The 20,628-nt window shown below is 39.8% G+C and overlaps 1 protein-coding gene across 8 annotated transcripts in view; it reads right to left on the bottom strand.

Moving 5' to 3' along the window:
• The window catches only part of CHD7 (chromodomain helicase DNA binding protein 7), a 203,138-nt gene that overhangs the window by 24,610 nt on the left and 157,900 nt on the right, over nt 1–20,628 (bottom strand). For all 8 annotated transcript variants that reach the window (XM_036998009.2, XM_036998005.2, XM_036998008.2 and 5 more), the window contains 6 exons: nt 11,594–11,737; nt 10,201–10,456; nt 4,625–4,835; nt 3,888–4,083; nt 3,437–3,604; nt 3,031–3,210 (listed from right to left, as the gene is read on the bottom strand). In XM_036998009.2, the coding sequence (XP_036853904.1) occupies nt 3,031–3,210; nt 3,437–3,604; nt 3,888–4,083; nt 4,625–4,835; nt 10,201–10,456; nt 11,594–11,737 (1,155 nt within the window). The remainder of the gene's footprint in view (nt 1–3,030; nt 3,211–3,436; nt 3,605–3,887; nt 4,084–4,624; nt 4,836–10,200; nt 10,457–11,593; nt 11,738–20,628) is intronic.

The raw sequence follows: 20,628 nt of genomic DNA, 5'->3' as shown, positions 1-20,628 counted from the left end.
CATGTAGAAATGCTCACAGCAGAGCCTGTGCGAAGGCACAGAGGAGAAAGGCAACCATGTCACATGGTAGGAGGACAGGTAGCCAAGGGAGAGTAGCCCACGGTCAAGCTGGTGAGGCAGGCAGAAGCCAGGTCAAGCAAGGGCTTGCATGTCCATCAAAGAGTCTGAACTCTATCCTGAGGCAGCAGTGAACCTTTGAAAATGGGCATAAACTCAAGATGCACACAATCTTGAGCGAGTTGGACCCCTATCTCACACCACACACAAAAATTCACTCAAAAGTCACCTGTTAGAGTGATCATGAGCATGGGAAGAGAGCACACAGCATCTTGGAGCATGGAGGGTAGAGTAGAGTGGAACAGGCTATTGCAGTAGTTCAGGGAGGAAATAACGAAGACTGAACACAGCTCTAGCAGAGATAGGGAGACAGTCTAGAAAGATATCTTTTAAAAGGCAAAGTTAAAGGAGTTAGAATCTGGGTGGGTATGAAGCATGAAGGAGGAGGAAGAAGCCAGGAAAAACCTCAGCATCCAACTTCACTCAGGTGAACAAACAGGTGTGTATGTGTGCATCAATACGCACAGACGGTAGTGGGACAGGGATGATGAATTTGGCTTTGCACATACTGAATCGGAAGTGCCTACAAGAACTAAGGAAAGAATCTGAAAAAAGGCTGAGACATGAAGAAGGTGTTGGATCATGGAGCCCAGAGAAGGAGAGTTTTTCAAGATTGGAGTAGCTGGGACAACTGAGTAGTAGGGACAACTGGCCGTCCATGTGCAAAATGAGCGAGTTGGACCCCTATCTCACACCACACACAAAAATTCACTCAAAAGGGGTCATAGATCTAAATGTAAGAATGAAAACTACAAAACTGTTAGAAGAAAGCACAGGAGCAAATTTTTGTGACTTTAGCTTAGACAGTGCACCAAAAGCACAAACGATAAAAGAAAATGAGTAAACTGGGCTTCATTAAAATTAAATATGGTTAAGAGTAAAAGAAAATATGCAAATTGTATTATCTGATGAGGAACTTTTATCCAGAATATAAAAAGAATTCTTAAAATTCAATAATAAAAAGACAACTCGAAGGATGAAGAAAGGATTTGAATAGATAGTTCTCTGAAGATGATACATATATGGGCAACAAGCACATGAAAAGATACTCACTAGCATCAGATACATGCAGATCAAACCAGTGTGGGCTATCACTTCACATGATCAAAAAGTCAGACCATAAAAAGTGCTGGTGAGGATGTGGAGAAATTAGAACCCTAAAATATTGGTAGTGGGACCTTTATCGTGCATCTACCTACCACTTCAGCATTTTATTAAAAATAAAAATAATAATAATAATAAAGGGAGAAATGTGGGATCAACATATAAATCAAGTACAAAAATCAAACGAATATTCATATTTGACCTGATTGTTATAGGTGATAATGCGTGATCAAAACCAAAAGTTTCTGTGATGAATGCCCTTGTACTGTTCACCATGTAAGAATTTATTCACTATGTAAGAATTCGTTCACCATGTAAGAACTTGTTCGTTATGCTTCAGAAGATTGGAGACTGACGAGAATTAGACTTGAGATGGATTAATGATTGTACATTGAGCACTGACCCCCCTATACTGAATTTTATTGTAGTTAACAACCATTTGATCAATAAATATGAGAGATGCGCTCTCAAAAAAAAATAAAATAAAATAAAATAAAAAATAAATTAAAAAAAAATTAATAATATTGGTAGTGGGAAAGGAAATATTGCAGTTGCTTAGGAAATAGTCTGGCAGTAACTCTATGGGATAAACTGGAGTTATAACATGTGACCCAGCAATTCTACTCCTGGTATATACACAAGAGAAATTAAACATACATCCACACAAACACTTGTACACAAATGCCTGTAACAACATTATTCGGAATAATCAAAAAGTGTAACAACTCAAAATTTCATTATCAACTAGTGAATGGATATATAACTCCAATATATATTATCAGTCAACTCGTAAATAAGGTATAGGCACATATGTTCGTGTGTGGACCACTGTTCATCAATAAAAAAGGAATTACTGACACATGCTATAACATGCGTGAACCTCAAAAACACTGTGCTAAGTGAATGAAGAAGACCACATGCTATATGATTTCATTTATATAAAATATCAAGAGTACGCAATCACAAAGATAGAAAGTAGATTAGTGGTTGCCAAGGACTTGGAGGGGGAGGGAAGGTAGGAGTGACCTTTAATGGGCAACAGGATCTTTGGGGGATAATGGAAATATTCTGAATGCAGATGTGGGAACAGTTGCACAATTCTGTAAATAGGTAAAGACATTGAATCATACACTTAAAATAGGTGATTTTTATGATAAACAAATTATATTCCAGAAAGCTGTGAAAAATGAAAATAGAGTGGGTGTGGGTGTGTAAAGGCAGAACACTACGCAGGTGAAGCCTGGGAAGGGAATTGGGCAGAATGGTTAGGAGCTTAGGGGTGACCTTCACCAGCACCAGTGTGGTGGAAAGGGGGTGGGGAGGCTGAAGTTGAAATAAATGGAAAGGGAGGCAGTGGGGACAGCTGGTGTAAATGATGCTTGTGTGGTTTTTGGCCATGAGAGAAGAGTTACAGAGCTGTAGCTGGAGTGGGAAAAAGATGAAAGACCTTCCAAAGACATGACTGACTTGAGTGCTTTCATAAGCGACGGCAAGAACAAGGATTGCAGGGAAGAAGGACAAGGTGATGGCAGAACAGGAGCTCAGGAAGAGGGAGGATGGAGTCAAGAATACAGGTAAAGGATAGCCTGGGAACCAGGCACAGACAGAAGGACAAGAGGAGGCAGGATAGAACCCTAAACATAGAGAGTGTTTCATGCATTAGGTATGCCATAGGGAGTTAATAATTAATTTCTTAATTCTCAACATAAAGCAAACATTATGTATGCATCACATGAGCACCTTCCAAGGTGCCTTACATGGACTCTATCCCACTTCTGCAGAGAACCTGCTCTTCAGATGGAGTCGCACCTTAGCAAATGTGGAACCTTTTCCTTCAGACTCAATGGTGATAGTGTGGGTTCGCCGTAGGAGAATTTGATCGATATCTTCTTCGCAGAATTTAGAGCCTTCATCCTCCTCATCCATGAGTGCACCATAGGCCCCTTTTCGAAGAAGATCCTCTATTTCTTTCTTGGAAAGTTGTTGTACCTGTTTTAGAGCAATATTTAAAATAATTTAGAGTTAAAAGGTTTGTAGACTAAACAAATACTTCATTCTTCTCAAAGAGGATAAACCTGAATCATAACAAAGGTAAAATGCAACAAAATACACTTGAAATAATGAGGTCAAAATAATCAGGTGCCAGAATTATCTTGAATCATTAGCTAAATAGTGGAACCAGAGTACACAGCCAGTGTGGGCAGGTGTGGCTTACCCCATTGGTGGCGTTCTCTCTCCCACTCATAGACTGCAGCACGGCTTTATCCAGACCGAGCTTCAGACTAGCCTTGTCGAACATCTCCCTTTCATAAGAATTTCTTGTGATCAGCCTGTAGATTTTCACAGATTTGCTCTGTCCTATTCTATGACATCTAGCCTGAGCCTGGAAGGAAAAGGAAATTAGTGGCTACCAAAGAAATAAAAGACTCAATCATCAGTTAAAAAGCATTTGTTCCAATAAACAGGTGCAGTTTAGAAGAGGGTCAACATATGAAGAAATTACTTTTACACTAACATTAAATTGATTACCAGTTGGTTCATTTGCCTTGATCATAGGACACGGCCTGAGTGACTGCCAAATTTAACTGTGGTTTGACTGGGGATTTTCCATCACTGGAGAATGGCTCAACAAAGAAGGTGGCAGGAAGATTTTCTAGTATGTTTACCTGGAGATCATTTTGGGGATTCCAGTCGGAATCAAAGATGATGCAGGTATCAGCAGCAGTAAGATTAATGCCTAAACCTCCTGCCCTTGTACACAGGAGGAAAACAAACCTATCAGAGTCAGGTTTGGAGAATCTGTCAATAGCTGCCTGGCGGAGGTTGCCTCTTACTCGGCCATCAATCCTTTCGTAGGGGTACCTAGAAAATGTCAGTATTAACAAGGAGGCCTGATAAATGGCTACAAATCACTTGTGGCTTTTTTTTATTTTTAAGAAAGTATTACAATATGGGATACAATATGGGATAGCAACAGAATGACAGTGTTCATCAAAAAATTTTTAGAGCAAACAGGTTTTGTTGCAGCTTTTCATACTATTGGTTAAATGCCCAAAGATTAAATTTAATTTTACTTCCTTGTCCAGTGAAAACACCTAAACTCTAAAAACAGCCAACATTTCTAACGGTAAAATAACAAACAATCTCAACTTCAGGTAAGAATTACTCTCCCCTGGCCAAATGAAAGAAGTGGGAAACAAAACTGCCCACAAAACTATGTGGAGTCCTACTGTCGCCACAATACAGAGTAACTGCTGTGTACATCTACAGTTTTTAAAAAGAGATGTGATACATTTTCTGCACTGTCCCCTTTATCCTAAATGTCCCTTTGAGGTGAACCACTTGGAACCCCATGAAAGGTCATTTTTTATTTCCTTTTATTTGTATGGCATAGAGGCCTTACCGTCTTTGAATGAGGTAGTCTTCCAGTATGTCCAAGCAGCGCACCATCTGGGAAAAGATGAGCACCCTGTGGCCACCAGCCTTCAGTTTGGGCAGCAGCTTGTCAATCAGCACGAGCTTGCCAGCAGCCTGGATCATCGCCTGGAGCTGAAAATCTGGAGAGTCTGCATTGTGTGTTTCTTTAAACTCTTCCAAAATTTTCTCTTCAGCACCTGCAGAGATTGGACAGCATAATGTGAATACTGTAAAAGGTTTTTATTACTAAAAACAATGAACTTGCTTTCAAAACCCACTGCAAACTGTAGGAACCAGAATGCCATGATCATGTTTATGAACATGAATCCATTCACTTACTCAAAGTAAGATCTACACAACCGCATGAAGTATAAAAGGGATCAAAGTTTTAAGCACAACACATTTAGTTAGGCATTTGGGGGGGAAAACCACATTTTCCAACAAACAAATGTTTGCTCTCTGTAGAAACTGAACTTCAACAACAGACTGTCAAGCCAGAAGTGGCAGAAACAAGCCAAGGGCCAGATACCTACAGAAAATTTGGAACCTAAATTGCTAAAGAAATGAAGAGCTGTTTCCTAGTTGAATATAAACACAAGAAACAAAATCTGTTCTAAAACTAGGAAACAAGGGAATAGAGTTCTAACAATTGCAGTGGAAGGGCAGTAGTTTGTATATATAATTGTATACAAATACAGCCAAAAGGGTTGTAACAAAGGGGAATTCATTTTTCAGGATAATATTTAGGGACTGTTCAAGGGGACTGGAGCACACATATATTGCAATCTCTAAATCTCCCTCCACATTCATTCTCAGTTGACAATTTCATAAGGTATACAAAAATTCTATCTTGAATTATCCAAAGCTTTAAAAAAAATTTCATGTAAGTCTTCTATGTCTAATCCTCTTTTTCTCATAACCCCAAGCAGATTTCTGCTTGTTCAAAGGCTTGGGTTCATCATACAGAGAAGCCACAAGAGAATGACATCTTCCTAAGGAACGAGGCCCTTACTGCTTCCTCCCCTGACCTCAAGCATACGCTTGTTCAGGAAGCAGCAGGCTAAGCTTCCTTCAACTGCTTAGGCGGCTTAAGTAGAATTATGCAGCATCAGACTGGCCTCCTCCCATCTACGGGGTTAATCGGGGCATGACTGCTATGCTCAGCAGCCTCTCCCTAAGGATGGGGGATGTGGTCACCTATTCTTTAGAAAACACAAACAAACCAGTCCATCTAATGGGATTGGTTCCCAGCCTTCAACTGTGCCAGAAACTTTAAACTGCTCTTCTTACCATGGGTTTTAAGCATGTGAATGAATTATACACAAGAAGAGGATACAGAAACCTCCAAAGGGTTTTAAAGGTAAGGAACTTAGGCCTCCACCATCACAGTCAGGCCAGTCTTTCTGCAAGCAGCAGAATATAGGACAAAGTGTCATCCTGCTTCCATTTTAAGGCACTTGTGGAAATTATGACATGGTCATATGCAGAAATACAGCTTGTTAATTATTAATCAGCGAAGAGTCTTACTGAGAACAGATTAAAGTCACTTAATGCCTTTACCAAGAACTAAGGCCTTCTGCAAAGCAGAGTTACTTGTTATGAAGGGGGAAGGGCAGAAAATGCCAGCTGGGGCAGAATCGCCAGGCTCTCGCTCCTTTTCCACATGAAAGACTAATATTCAGGACTTTTTTCAGTGAGAAAAAGGCAAAGATTTTAGCTAGGAAAAGATAAAAAACAAAATGCTGTTTAAAAGAATTAACAGGCAGTTTCCTGAATAAGGATTGTTCTTGAATAATGTTTTCCCAAACATGAAATTTAGAAATCAGGACAAAAAGGCCCCCAAGGAACAGGGGAAACAGATTTAAGTCTATATATTACATCTATTTGTAAAGTTTGTTCTTTTTACACAATATACTATAAGCTTTTTACAACTGAGAAATGGACTTTAATCAACATAAAATATGGTATTTTAAAGCAAGTTAATAGTCAATGAATTGTTTTCAAAATTGAAAAACTCATTTTGACAATGACATGTTTGAATTATTTTAGTAAGAAATTTGAAAATATAAATAATTCAAACTAGCAGAAAAATTATTTCACTTTAAATTTATTCAGAGATAAGAAACATATATAACTGTCCTGCTTTTTCAATGCTAACACTAATAATTTCTCATCTTCTAAATAAGAGTCAAAATTAAAATACATTCCTTCTCACCTGGCAAAAAGTTACTGAATTAATTCAGATTTTGTTATAATTCAGGTTCTTAAGGTGGCAGCTAGTTCACAGTAGTAATACTTCATTTTTAAAAATCAGAAAACATATTTCCTATATGATTCCTGCAGCACAATATTTAGTATGGCCAGACTAAAAGGAAGAAGGAAGGGAAGGTGTTGGGGAGGAAAGTAATTTCTACCTTTTAATGTCATAACCAAATTTACAAGTTCACCAATTAAAGTTTACCTTGATATTAGATTTGTAAATATCAATCAGAAAATTAACTAGGAACGATTGTGATAAGCCAAAATACTTTGTTGGCACTACCCTACATCAAAGTACTACTTGTACTATGTTTAAAAATGCGTGTGTGTGTGTGTGTGTGTGTGTTGACCTGAAGTAAGAACTCAAAATGAGAGTGGAATTCTTTTCACTTAAACAGATGGTTGCTTTGAGGGCAGTAACTACAATGTTATCTATATTACTACAAACAAACAAGACATTATTTTCTTTTGAAGATTACCAGAAAAAAACAAGTTCCTGTTTTCTCTCAGAAATTCATTCCATCATGTGAGCTTCAGTCTTGTTTCTTTTCTGCCCACTATTCTCTACACTCCTACCTCATAAGTCAACTCATAAGTCACCCCTAACCATTAGGGAAATCTGACCAAGTTTTCAACATTTTTTTTACTCTCACATAGGCAACCTACTAAAATTGGGACCTATTAAAATTGGACATTCCATTCTAATAAAGCTTGGGCCCAAAACAGCAATTCCACTCAGATTACCCAGTTACCCCTTAACTTTCAGTAAGAGAAACTAGCAGCAACTTACCAAGAGCTTGTAGGGCACCAAACACTACTCTAAGCACTTAAATAAAAATATTAATGCACACTGAAAATATTTCTTATTTACATACAGTTGTTTTCTATCACCACAATGTTTGAATGATTTTTTTCCCCTTTGGCTTTGTTTATTTCCTCACTCTCAACTTACACATATATAGTTTCTTCTCTTTTCCACAGTTATATAAATGTGCTTCGTTGAATTGAACTTTGGTTTGGCTGGGGCTGCTTTAGTCTGCCACAGCCAATATAATATAAATTCAACCTCCAAAACTGAAATCTCCCTTGTAGCTGCTCAGTACATGTGTGCAATGTTGGCTTCATGTTAGTGTAACTTCTACTGTGGATAAGAATGGACAGTGCTGGCCTGGAGTAACCTCTGTGAAACACGACATCTACATTAGTAACCTGCGCAGCCGTAATGCCTAATGTGCGTATTTTCTTTTTCCCCAGTTTCACAACATTAAGGCATGTGAGGAAACCTGCTTACCAGACAATTCATAACTTTCTATAAGGACAGAAAAGCTAACTTAAAAGTGTGACCAATTAGAACAACTGACACAGATCCAAGCCCTGGAAACCCTACAAGCCTGCTAGCAAACAAGGAATTAGATAGGATGACCCTGAGAGTCATTAGCCCAGGAAGAGACCCACTGGGAGTGTTTGGGGGGAACTCTCCCCTGGCAATGGCCAATGCACAAAATCAGCATGTAGCCAGACCACATAAACTTGGTGGAACTGGGACAGACAGCCAGCAGCCACTGCCGACAGCTTCCCTTTAATACACCTTCTGCCAGCAGCATTTAATAAGTTCTTCCATTGAGTGCATTTTCTTTACCCTTGGAAACTACCATTCTGCATTTTTCTTTTATCAGATACGCTAAAGTGTGTGTGTGTGTGCGTGTGCATATGTGTGTGTGGCATGTGGACACACACATGTGTTTTACTCATACCATCAGCCACCCTAAGCCTCAACTCCATTTCTGCAACTCAGGAGCAAGCTGGTTGATACACACCATCTTGGCCTTACAGGCTATTAAACACATGGTGATTAACAAGTTGGTAGCATTAAACATGCAATTATCACACATGATACTCTCTTTAGAAGACAAAGCTAAAAGCACAAAGTTTGAAAAGTAAATTTACTGATGTAACAGCATCGCGATGACCTCAGGTGCCCTGCTGACACGGTCTCCCAGGTGTGCACTGCTTTGTCATTTAATAACATGACAGAACTTCTGGATCTGAGGTGGCTAATGAGTCTGTAAGTTATTTAGGCAGGAAAGAAAGATCAGGAACTCTTTAAATTAGCTGCCCTCAAGCACCATGGATTGTGATAAAGACAAAAGCAGCCTTTGTCCCTTCTTCCCTGGAAAGGAACCTGATTACATTGCTGGCCAATTATAACTGTGGACAAGCAACCCCAGGTTAGACAGCCCCCACTTTTATGTGACCCATGTTAACTCTGGCCTGCGCTGCAGCAATAGCCTCCAAGCTGGCCTTTCTGCCTGTTGTCTTCCCTTCTCCCATCTGTTTTATACGATGTTCCCAGACTAATCATCCCGAATCACACTGCTAATCATTTCTTAGCTCTAACACTAGCTGTGGTTCTCCAGTGCCTGCAGACCCATAACTGAGCACTTACGTGGCTTTCCACAGCAGGGTTCCAGTATGCCTACAGTTCACTCTCCCACATGTCCTTTATACTGTGGACAAGCTCCCCTTCGCTTTCCTGCCTCCTGCCCTGTGCTCAGATTATACATCAGCCTAATTCTCTCTTCTTTTTCTAACCCTGATGGCCCAAACCCTCCTCAATCCCGCTGGCTCCCCTCATCGCAGTCCTGACAAACCGAGGGTTCTTGTACTCGCGTGAGCACTCACAAATCATGGGCATGCAGTCTTCATTCCTTCCATGATTTCTGGAGTATATGATACAGGTTTTCCTCATAACCATTACGTAACACTATCACTTTAGTTAAGTAAGAAGGAAGACCAAAGTACTCATTAGTAACTGGGACAAACTACATATTTTCACAGCGTTTAATCCCATTCTTAGGGAGCAAGTTTGGTAAAGGCCTCTGGACTGAGAGAAATTTTTACTATCAATGTCTTGGGACAGCTAATAGCTGCGTTCTCACACCAAGCTCCTCTTTAACTTCAATGATTCAAAACCGCACGCACATACACAGCAAGAAAAGCTCAATTAGGGACTAATTTCTCTTTAACTGTTAGCAGTTTTGATGATTTCCAGCCATGGAGCACTAACACTTCCCTTCAAGGTGTGAGGCTTAGAGAAGTGCAGGGAAGCAGAATGAGGTGAGGTGACGTCCTGCTTCAGGGATTGACAGGGCCGATGATCCTTCACTTTCAGCCACCACAAACGGAGGCATCTTAAAGCACAGGAAGCTAGTGAAACGCACACGGAGATGACAGGATACAGTAACGAATGAAGACCACCAAACCCAGGATGGAGGGGCGCAGTGGCCCGTGGGGCGGGCTTACCATTGATAAGGTATGGGTGATTGCAGCACTTGCGCAATTCCATCATAGTGTTCAACAGGTTAGGGACGTTAGCTTGACCGCCACCTTTGGAAAGAAACGTAAAATTCTTCTCAAGGATGGCTCGGTAGTATTTCTTCTGAATGTTTGTTAGCTCGACTTCAATGATAGTTTCTTCTTTGGGGGCCAAGTTCTTTTCTACATCCTCCTTGAGGCGTCTCAACATCATTGGCTTTAGAATAGCCTGAAGCTTTTGCACCTAAAAAAAGGACCTTAAGTAAATACTGGTATCATGATTTGTTTGCATGTTAAAGCATATTCTGACATGAGGAATCAGGATTCTTATTTATTTACCTTTCATTTTTATTTGTCAAGGCCCAGTAAAGGTCTGAAGGCACTAATCTTTTGGCTTTCATGAGACATGTATGAAGGTTGAGTGAATCAGTGTCAAGTGATACTATTCACCTATTCAAAAGTCCTGAACAGTCAGAAGTGTTGAGAAGTACATAGCACAAAAGAACCTAATTTATTCACTTGGCTTTCCTATTTGTTTTAAGCCATGGGAGTGATAGTGAGGAGAGAACAGACAATGTCATGGGAGTGCTATGCTGCATTCCTCTTCCCTTCTAGAAAGAGCTGACAGAATGGGTGAGCGAGCCAGCCATTCAGCCCCTGTGCCAGTGAATGAGCAGAGGCTCTCTCTGGCTCCCTTTCCTGTTGACTGGCAATAGGACCTAGCACCTCAGGTAACTTTAAGGAAAGCACAACACAACAAAGCAGACTCCACTTTGAACTAAACTAAGAGGTTTTAGACAGTAAGCATATTTCCCTGTTTTGAATACAGCATAATAACAAATACCTGCATAACTCTTACAATGTATAAAATAACCAATCACTTTTCATTCACAGTATCTCATGTACTTCCCACAGAAAATCCTGTGGGGTAGTTACAACCCATGTTTCTAAATGAAAATACACAGACTCAGAAAAGTAAGCAATGTGATCAAGTATATATTGTTAAGAAATAAGACTAGAACCTTAAAGCCTCAGGAGGCAAATAGCTCTACAGTGGCTTCTGACATTATCCCCAAGAGTCAACCCCTAGCACAACCACCAACTTCTCCACACAGCAGTCGCTGACAACTATATGAACAGGTACGTAATCTCTCCAAGTCTCACTAGCCCCCTTCCTGAGGCCAAACAGACAAACAAGGAAACCTCCATAGTGAAGCCACGGGACAGCCAAGGAAACTAGACATAAAGCTCACTTGTCTATTAGCTGGAAAAAAATTGACAGAATTTACATTTTTAAATAATTCAATTGTAATATTTTGCCATTTCATGAGTTAATCTTCAATTATATGTCTAAATTACAAAGTAGAACTGATTTAAGTACCTGTTCTTCTGTTTTCAGATCACCAAATTCTTGCATAAAGGTGGTTTCTGAAGGGAAGCGACTTGGTTCCAAGAAATGAAGTAAGCTAAAGAGCTCTTCCACAGTGTTCTGGAGTGGGGTCCCGGTCAGCAGCACTTTATGTTCCTACAGGAACACAAGGAAAGCGACTGATTAAATCCTAACAAAAACTGTTTCTTAAAACTACAACATCTCTCTAGACATCCACTTCCCTACATCTGCTCACTAATGGTATGTCAGGGTGGGAACTAGGCATGAAGTCGGAAGCAAGAAAAGCACGGCCCCAGCTGCAGATGGATGTGTGGAGGGCCTTCCTAGAACTCTGCAGACCCCCAACCTCATAAATGCGTCTTGCCATTTTGTTTCTTCCTGGGGTTATTAGGGCAACATTTTTCTGCCATGGCTTTGCAAGTCCCCTATGTCTCAAGGCTTCTTCCCCCAAAAAAGTCTAGGTTTTTTCCTAAAATTCCTAGCCTCAGATACAGCTTATGTGCTTCTTTCTGTTCCCTGCATCAACAGTGCTCTCATCTCCCCATCTGCTTCCTGCATGACTCACTTTAGAGACAAAAGACGTTGTTCTATATGCAACAGCATATGAAAAACTATTTTGTTCTGTAAAAATTTCAAACTAGCAAAGAGGTCAGCTTGGTTTTAGATACCACAGTTGCTGTTATTTATTTTTTTTACAGATTTTTTTCTGACTTTGTTTCTTTGAACCAAGTTAGGTATCTCTTTAACATAATTCTTCCTATTTATGAGCTCATTTTCCATCTTTCCTTATGCATTTGTAGCCTTGACCTTCTACTTCTATACACCCAACACAAAGGAGTTGTTTTTCAGTAACCAGTCTTAACAATGGTGAGTTTATCATCGTAAGGGCCTTATTATTTTCCTCTTTGACCTTTTGATACGTAGTACAGCTAATAAAACTATTTCAGAAAGTGCATATACCTTCTAGTAGGTTCAAAAGTAATATTCTGACTTAACAAGCAATCTGCTGGTTGCTAAGCTGAAAGTATATGCTCAGTAAATACTAGATGAATAATATAATGAAGGACATGCTAATTTTATTTTCTACCATGTCTTAACTGTCAATGGAGCTCTCTGAAAGCAAAGTAAAGAAGTTCAATTTGCTTTTATTCTTCCTTTTCTCCCTTTAGAATAAAGAGGTCCTTTGAGTCAGGAAAATATACATCCAACCATTGCTTCATATTCATTAAATTCATAAAGAGTAAAGAGCTTACTAAGCAATTCAAAATTTTCCAATGTATAACCATACTGGTGGGTGACATGGGCCACAGTACCCGACATACTCAAGCTCCGAATGACTTTATCCAATAATTTTTTAAAATACTGTCACAAATTCAAGAAAAGAGCTCTTGCAGTGGAATAGCAAATGTTGTCTCCCAGTTTTTCACATCCTTTATGACCAAGTTAAATCTTGGCAATCTTCCCAAATAGCCTTTTAACTTACATTTCAAAATAAACTTATTTTATAAAAAGGAAAGGAACTCCTTTTTTTATGCTGCTTCCCCCACATAGGATTCTTAAAGCCAGTTACACCGAATGACTACACACACGACCCTGCTATAAGATCATATAGGAGCAGTAGAATAAAACCAGGTTTCCAATTGAAAGTAACCATTAAATAGCATACACTTAATTAATTAATACACACAGAATCATAAAATGTCATGTAAGAGACTCAGGTTATCAAGCTTATCACCTCCAACCTCAACTACACCAGCAGATATGCTTTTGGCTTGAGGACATTACCATTCTTTTTAGCTCTGATGGAGTGATGTCCATTTAATTTCATTTCAGCACACTCTTTCTTTAATTTGTGTGAAGCCTCCTGACAATGAAAGATGAGATAACGGAATCAATGAAGAACTACTACCACCTCCAGAGAATCCCCTCCTTGTCAAGGAGGAACAAGGAGATGGCTTTGCTTCCCTGAGCTCTTATGAAGGACAGTGAAGACCACCATGTCCCTCAGTAGATCATCTTCACATGTGTTTCCTCTATGATGGGGGAGCTGAAGACACTCGGTCTTCCCTTTTGGAGGATGCACTTGAGGATGATTCTCACCAAGGGCATATCTGTCAACACTGAGTCCAGTGCAGGTAACAGCAGTTGCCTATTGGACCTGCTCTGCAGTTGGACAGTTATTATTTGCTATTTTCACCATGACTTATTCTAGGAAAGAAGACTGAAAAGTGGCTGGTGTATAATTCCCATGACATGTATTTTAAGGACAGACTTAAAAATCGGGCAATGAGCTGTTCTGAACTGGATAAATACAATTATATTCTAATTCTGAACACCTTCTAGGTGTTCCATGTTAAAAACACCCCTTCTGAGGGGGAGGAGCCAAGATGGTGGCATGAGTAGGGCAGCAGAAATCTCCTCCCAAAACCATACACATTTTTGAAAATACAACAAATACAACTAATCCTAAAAGAGAGACCAGAAGATATAGTACAACAGCCAGGCTACATTTACACCTGTGAGAACCCAGCACCTCATGAAGGGGGTAAGATATAAGCTGGGGCCCAGCAGGACCAGAGCGACCCCTGCACCCCAGATCCCTGGCGGGAGGAAAGGAGTCAGAGCAGGGAGGGAGTGGGAGCCCAGGACTGCTAAATACCCAGCCCTAGTCATCCGCACCAGGAGCACAGACATACACTGCGACATGTGCTGGATATCAGGGTAACAGAACAGTAAAACCAGCAAGAGGGTCTCCGCAGCCGGTGCCCCTGGGACAAAAGAAAAGCGAGCACCTTTTGAAAGTCTTAAAGGGACAAGGGCTCCACAGCTGGATGGAAGTGTCCCGGCACACTCAGCCCAACAGCTGGGAATCCCGGGGAATTCTAGGTGCTCTAACCCCCTGGGTGACGGTGCAGCTCTGAAGCCCCTCACAGTGATAAACGGCCTCCTATTCATTCCCACACCGGCATGGCCCCGCCATAGCAGGGCAGCAGCCTGAGAGCGGCTGCACCCACAGCAGCCACCCAGGGCCTCCTCCGCAGCTGCCCGGGCCAGACTCAGAGGCCCCACCAGCGTGCAGCAGTCCAGCACAGACAAAGGAAGTCAGGACAGAGTGCGAAAGGTCGCTGTTCTCGCAGGAGAGCACACCCAGAGCACCTGCCACTCCCCGCCAGGCTCTAGGCTGCCCCGCCCACGGAGGCTCAGGAAATAAAACTGGAAGCTGCTCCCCATGTGCGGGTAACCAGCACAGGCAGTGGAGAAAGGCAAGGCGCAGGAAGGTATGTTGTTCTCCCAGCTAATACACATGCCAACTGCCTACGACTATCTCTATCGCCATGAAAAGGCAGAAGAATTTGATCCAGTCCAGAATTACCCAGACAACCTCTGAGAGGGAGCCTGGTGGAGATAGATTTAATCAATCTTCCTGAAAAAGAATTCAAAATAAAGGTCATAACCATGCTGATGGACCTGCAGAGAAATATGCAAGAGCTAAAGGATCAAGTTAGGAGGGAGAATACAGAAATAAAACAATCTCTGGAAGGACTTAAGAGTAGACTGGATAAGGTGCAAGAGGCCATTAATGCAATAGAAATCAGAGAACAGGAACACAGAGAAGCTGAGGCAGAGAGAGATAAAAGGATCTCCAGGAATGAAAGAATATTAAGAGAACTGTGTGCCTAATCCAAATGGAACAACATTTGCATTATAGGGGTACCAGAAGAAGAAGAGAGAGAAAAAGGGATAGAAAGTGTCTTTGAAGAAATAATTGCTGAAAACTTTCTCAAACTGGGGGAGGACATAGTTGCTCAGACCATGGAAGCACCAGAACTCCCAACACAAGGGAACCAAAGAAGACAACACCAAGACACATAATTAAAATGGCAATGATCAATGACAAGGACAGAGTACTAAAGGCAGCCAGAGAGAGAAAAAAGGTCACCTACAAAGGAAAACCCATCAGGCTATCATCAGACTTCTCAACAGAAACTTTACAGGCCAGAAGAGAATGGCATGATATATTTAATGCAATGAAACAGAAGGGCCTTGAACCAAGAATACTGTATCCAGCATGATTATCATTTAAATATGAAAGAGGGATTAAACAATTCCCAGACAACAAAAGTTGAGGGAATTTGCCTCCCACAAACCACCTCTACAGGTATTTTAAAGGGACTGCTCTAGATGGAAGCACTCCTAAGGCTAAACAGACGTCACCAGAGAAAATAAAATCACAGCAAAGAAAGCAGACAAACCAAATACTAACTAAAGGCAAAAAAAAAAAAAATCAACCACTCACAAAAGCAGTCAAAGGAAACACAAAACAGTACAGAATAAAATACCTAACATATAAAGAATGGAGGAGGAGGAATAAGAAGAGAGAGAAATAAAGAATCATCACACTGTGTTTATAATAGCTTAATAAGTGAGTTAAGTTAAATAGTTAGATAGTAATGAAGCTACCCTGGAACCTTTGGTAACCACGAGTCTAAAGTCTGCAATGGCAATAGGTTCATATCTTTTAATAATCACCCTAAATGTAAATGGACTGAATGCACCAATCAAAAGACACAGAGTAACAGAATGGATAAAAAAGCAAGACCCATCCATATGCTGCTTATAAGAAACTCACCTCAAACCCAAAGACATACACAAACTAAAAGTCAAGGGGTGGAAAAAGATATTTCATGCAAACAACAGGGAGAAAAAAGCAGGTGTTGCAGTACTAGTATCAGACAAAATAGACTTCAAAACAAAGAAAGTAACAAGAGATAAAGAATAATATTACATAATGATAAAGGGGTCAGTCCAACAAGAGGATATAACCATTATAAATACATATGCACCCAATACAGGAGCACCAACGTATGTGAAACAAATACTAACAGAATTAAAGGAGGAAATAGAATGCAATGCATTCATTTTAGACTTCAACACACCACTCACTCCAAAGGACAGATCCAGCAGACAGAAAATAAGTAAGGACACAGAGGCACTGAACAACATGCTGGAACAGATGGACCTAATAGACATCTACAGAACTCTACACCCAAAAGCAGAAGGATACACATTCTTCTCAAGTGCACATGGAACATTTTCCAGAATAGACCACATACTAGGCCACAAAAAGAGCCTCAGCAAATTCAAAAAGACTGAAATTGTACCAACCAACTTCTCAGATCACATAGGTATGAAACTAGAAATAAATTGTACAAAGAAAACAAAAAGGCCCAAACACATGGAAGCTTAACAACATGCTCCTAAATCATCAATGGATCAATGACCAAATTAAAACAGAGATCAAGCAATATATGGGGACAAATGAAAACAATAGCACAACACTCCAACTTCCATGGGACCCAGCAAAAACAGTTCTAAGATAAAAGTATACAGCAATCCAGGCCTATTTAAAGAAGGAAGAACAATCCCAAATGTACAGTCTAAATTCACAATTATTGAAACTGGAAAAAGAAGAGCAAATGAGGCACAAAGTTAGTAGAAGGAGGGACACAATAAAGATCAGAGAAGAAATAAATAAAATTGAGAACAATAAAACAATAAAAAAATTAATGAAACCAAGAACTGGTTGTTTTAGAAATAAACAACACAAACAAACTCCTAGCCAGACTTATCAAGAAAATAAGAGAATCTACACAAATAAACAGAATCAGGAATAAGAAAGGAAAAATCACTATGGACATCACAGAAATACAAAGAATTATTAGAGAACACTATGAGAAATTATATGCTAACAAACTGGATAACCTAGAAGAAATGAACAACTTTCTAGAAAAATACAACCTTCCAAGGCTGACCCAGGAAGAAACAGAAAGTCTAAACAGACAAATTACCAGCAGTGAAATTGAATCAGTAATCAAAAAACTACCAAAGAACAAAGTCTCCAGGCCAGATGGATCACCGCTGAATTTTATCACTTAGAGAAAATATAATACCCATACTCTTTAAAGTTTTCGAAACAACAGAAGAGGAGGGAATACTTCCAAACTCATTCTATGAAGTCAGCATCACCAAAACCAGGCAAACACACCACAAAAAAAAGATGCAAAAATACTCAACAAAATATTAGCAAACTGAATTCAAAAATACATCATGATCAAGTAGGATTCATCCCAGGGATGCAAAGATGGAAAAACATTTGAAAATCCATCAACATCATCCACCATATCAATAAAAAGAAGGATAAAAATCATATGATCATCTCCACAGATGCTGAAAAAGCATTTGACAAAATTCAACACTCATTCATGATAAAAACTCTCAACAAAATGGGAACAGAGGGCAAGTACCTCAACATAATAAAGACCATATATGACAAACCCACAGTGAACATCATACTTAACAGCAAGAAGCTGAAAGCTTTTCCTTTAAGATCAGGAACAAGACAAGGATGCCCTCTCTCCCCACTTTTATTCAACATAGTTCTGGAGGTCCTAGCCACGGCAATCAGACAACACAAAGAAATAAAAGGCATCCAGACTGGCAAGGAAGAAGTTAAACTGTCCCTGTTTGCAGATGATATGATATTGTACATAAAAAAAAACCCTAAAGAATCCACTCTAAAACTACTATATCTAATATCTGAATTCAGCAAAGTTGCAGGATACAAAATTAATACCCAGAAATCTGTGGCATTCCTATACACTAATGATAAACTAGCAGAAAGAGAAATCAGAAAAACAATTCCATTCACAAATGCATCAAAAAGAATAAAATATCTAGGAATAAACCTAACCAAGGAAGTGAAAGATCTATACCCTGAAGACTACAAGACACTCTTGGCAGAAATTAAAGAGGACACTAATAAATGGAAATTCATCCCATGCCCTTGGGTACGAAGAATTAATATTGTCAAAACAGCCATCCTGCCTAAAGCAATCTAGATTCAATGCAATCCCTATCAAAACACTGACAGCATTCTTCAATGAACTGGAACAAATAGTCCTAAAATTCATATGGAACCATAAAAGACCCCAAATAGCCAAGGCAATCCCAAGAAGGAAGAAAAAAGCAGGGGGGATTACGCTCCCTAACTTCAAGCTCTACTACAAAGCCACAGTAATCAAGACAATTTGGTACTGGCACAAGAACAGACCCACAGACCAAGGGAACAGACTAAAGAGTCCAGATATTAACCCAAGTATATATGGTCAATTAATATATGATAAAGGAGCCATCGATATTCAATGGGGAAATGACAGCCTTTTCAACAACTGGTGTTGGCAAAACTGGACGGCTACATTTAAGAGAATGAAACTGGATTACTCTCTAACTCCATATCCAAAAGTAAATTCGAAATGGATCAAAGACCTGAATGTAAGTCATGAAACCATAAAACTCTTAGAAGAAAACATAGGCAAAAATCTCTTATATATAAACATGAGCAACTGTTTCATGAACATATCTCCCCAGGCAAGGGAAACAAAAGCAATGATGAACACGTCGGACTATATATCAAACTAAAAAGCTTCTGTACAGCAACAGCAAAGGACAGCACCAGTAGAACAAAAAGGCATCCTACAGTATGGGAGAATATATTCATAAATGACATATCCGATAAGGGGTTGACATCCAAAATATATATAAAAAGCTCACATGCCTCATAACCAAGAAGCAAATAACCTGATTAAAAAATGGGCAGAGGATATGAACAGACACTTCTCCAAAGAAGAAATTCAGATGGTCAACAGGCACATGAAAAGATGCTCCACATCGCTAATCATCAGGGAAATGCAAATTAAAACCATAATGAGATATCACCTCATACCAGTTAGGATGGCCAACATCTAAAAGACAAGTGACAACAAATACTGGAGAGGATGTGGAGAAAGGGGAACCCTCCTACACTGCTGGTGGGAATGTAAATTAGTTCAACTATTGTGGAAAGCATTATGGAGGGTCCTCAAAAAACTAAATACAGAAATACCATTTGGCCCAGGAATTCTACTCCTAGGAATTTACCCTAAGAATACAGAATCCCAGATTCAAAAAGACATATGCACCCCTATGTTTATCGCAGCACTATTTACAATAGCCAAGAAATGGAAGCAACCTGTGTCCATCAGTAGATGAATGGATAAAGAAGATGTGGTACATACACACAATGGAATATTATTCAGCCATAAGAAGAAAACAAATCCTACCATTTGCAATAACATGGATGGAGCTAGAGGGCATTATGCTCAGTGAAATAAGCCAGGTGGAGAAAGACAAATACCAAATGATTTCACTCATCTGTGAAGCATAACAACAAAGCAAAAAATGGAAGGAACAAAACAGCATCAGAATCACAGAACCCAAGAAGGCACTAGAGGTTACCAAAGGGAAAGGGATTGGGGAGGATGTGTCGGAAGGGAGGGATAAGGGGATTAAGGGGCATTACGATTAGCACACATAATGTAGGGGGGGCACAGGGAGGGAAGTATAGCACAGAGAAGACAAGTAGTTACTCTACAGCATCTTACTATGTTGATGGACAGTGACTGTAACGGGGTATGTGGTAGGGACTTGATAATGGGGGAAATCTAGTAACCACAATGCTGCTCATGTGATTGTATATCAATGATACCTTAATAAAAAAATGAATGCAAGTGATCAAAACCCACCTTGTTAACTACAGAGCAAACAGAAGCCTGAGGATGACTGAGGTCATGGAGTAACTCCTATTAGGCAATCACACCCAGCTGTATGGAACAGAATCAATCAATTCCTACTTCTTCTACAGCAGGTTATCCCATGATACTCCTACTGAAAGAAATCTAGAAAAATCTAATCAGAAACACCTGACCAATCTCTTGAGCAACTGGAAGATACGGGATGAGTATGGTCTAAAACTCCAGATCCGATTGGAGATCTTATAATGCCTCAAACTTTTAAATGTCTGTGCAAACTGGACCAATTCCAAACCTCAGCCCAACCTACTGAGAACTTAAATCTTCAAGTGTCACTGGCTCCAGTATCCCAGAACCTATGAGCCTTTGGAATATAACTGAATTACCATCACTGAGCTA

The sequence above is a fragment of the Manis javanica genome, chromosome 2, assembly GCF_040802235.1.
Source record: "Manis javanica isolate MJ-LG chromosome 2, MJ_LKY, whole genome shotgun sequence".
In the NCBI taxonomy this organism is placed as follows: domain Eukaryota; kingdom Metazoa; phylum Chordata; class Mammalia; order Pholidota; family Manidae; genus Manis; species Manis javanica.
This window is presented reverse-complemented; position numbering and strand designations above follow the sequence as displayed.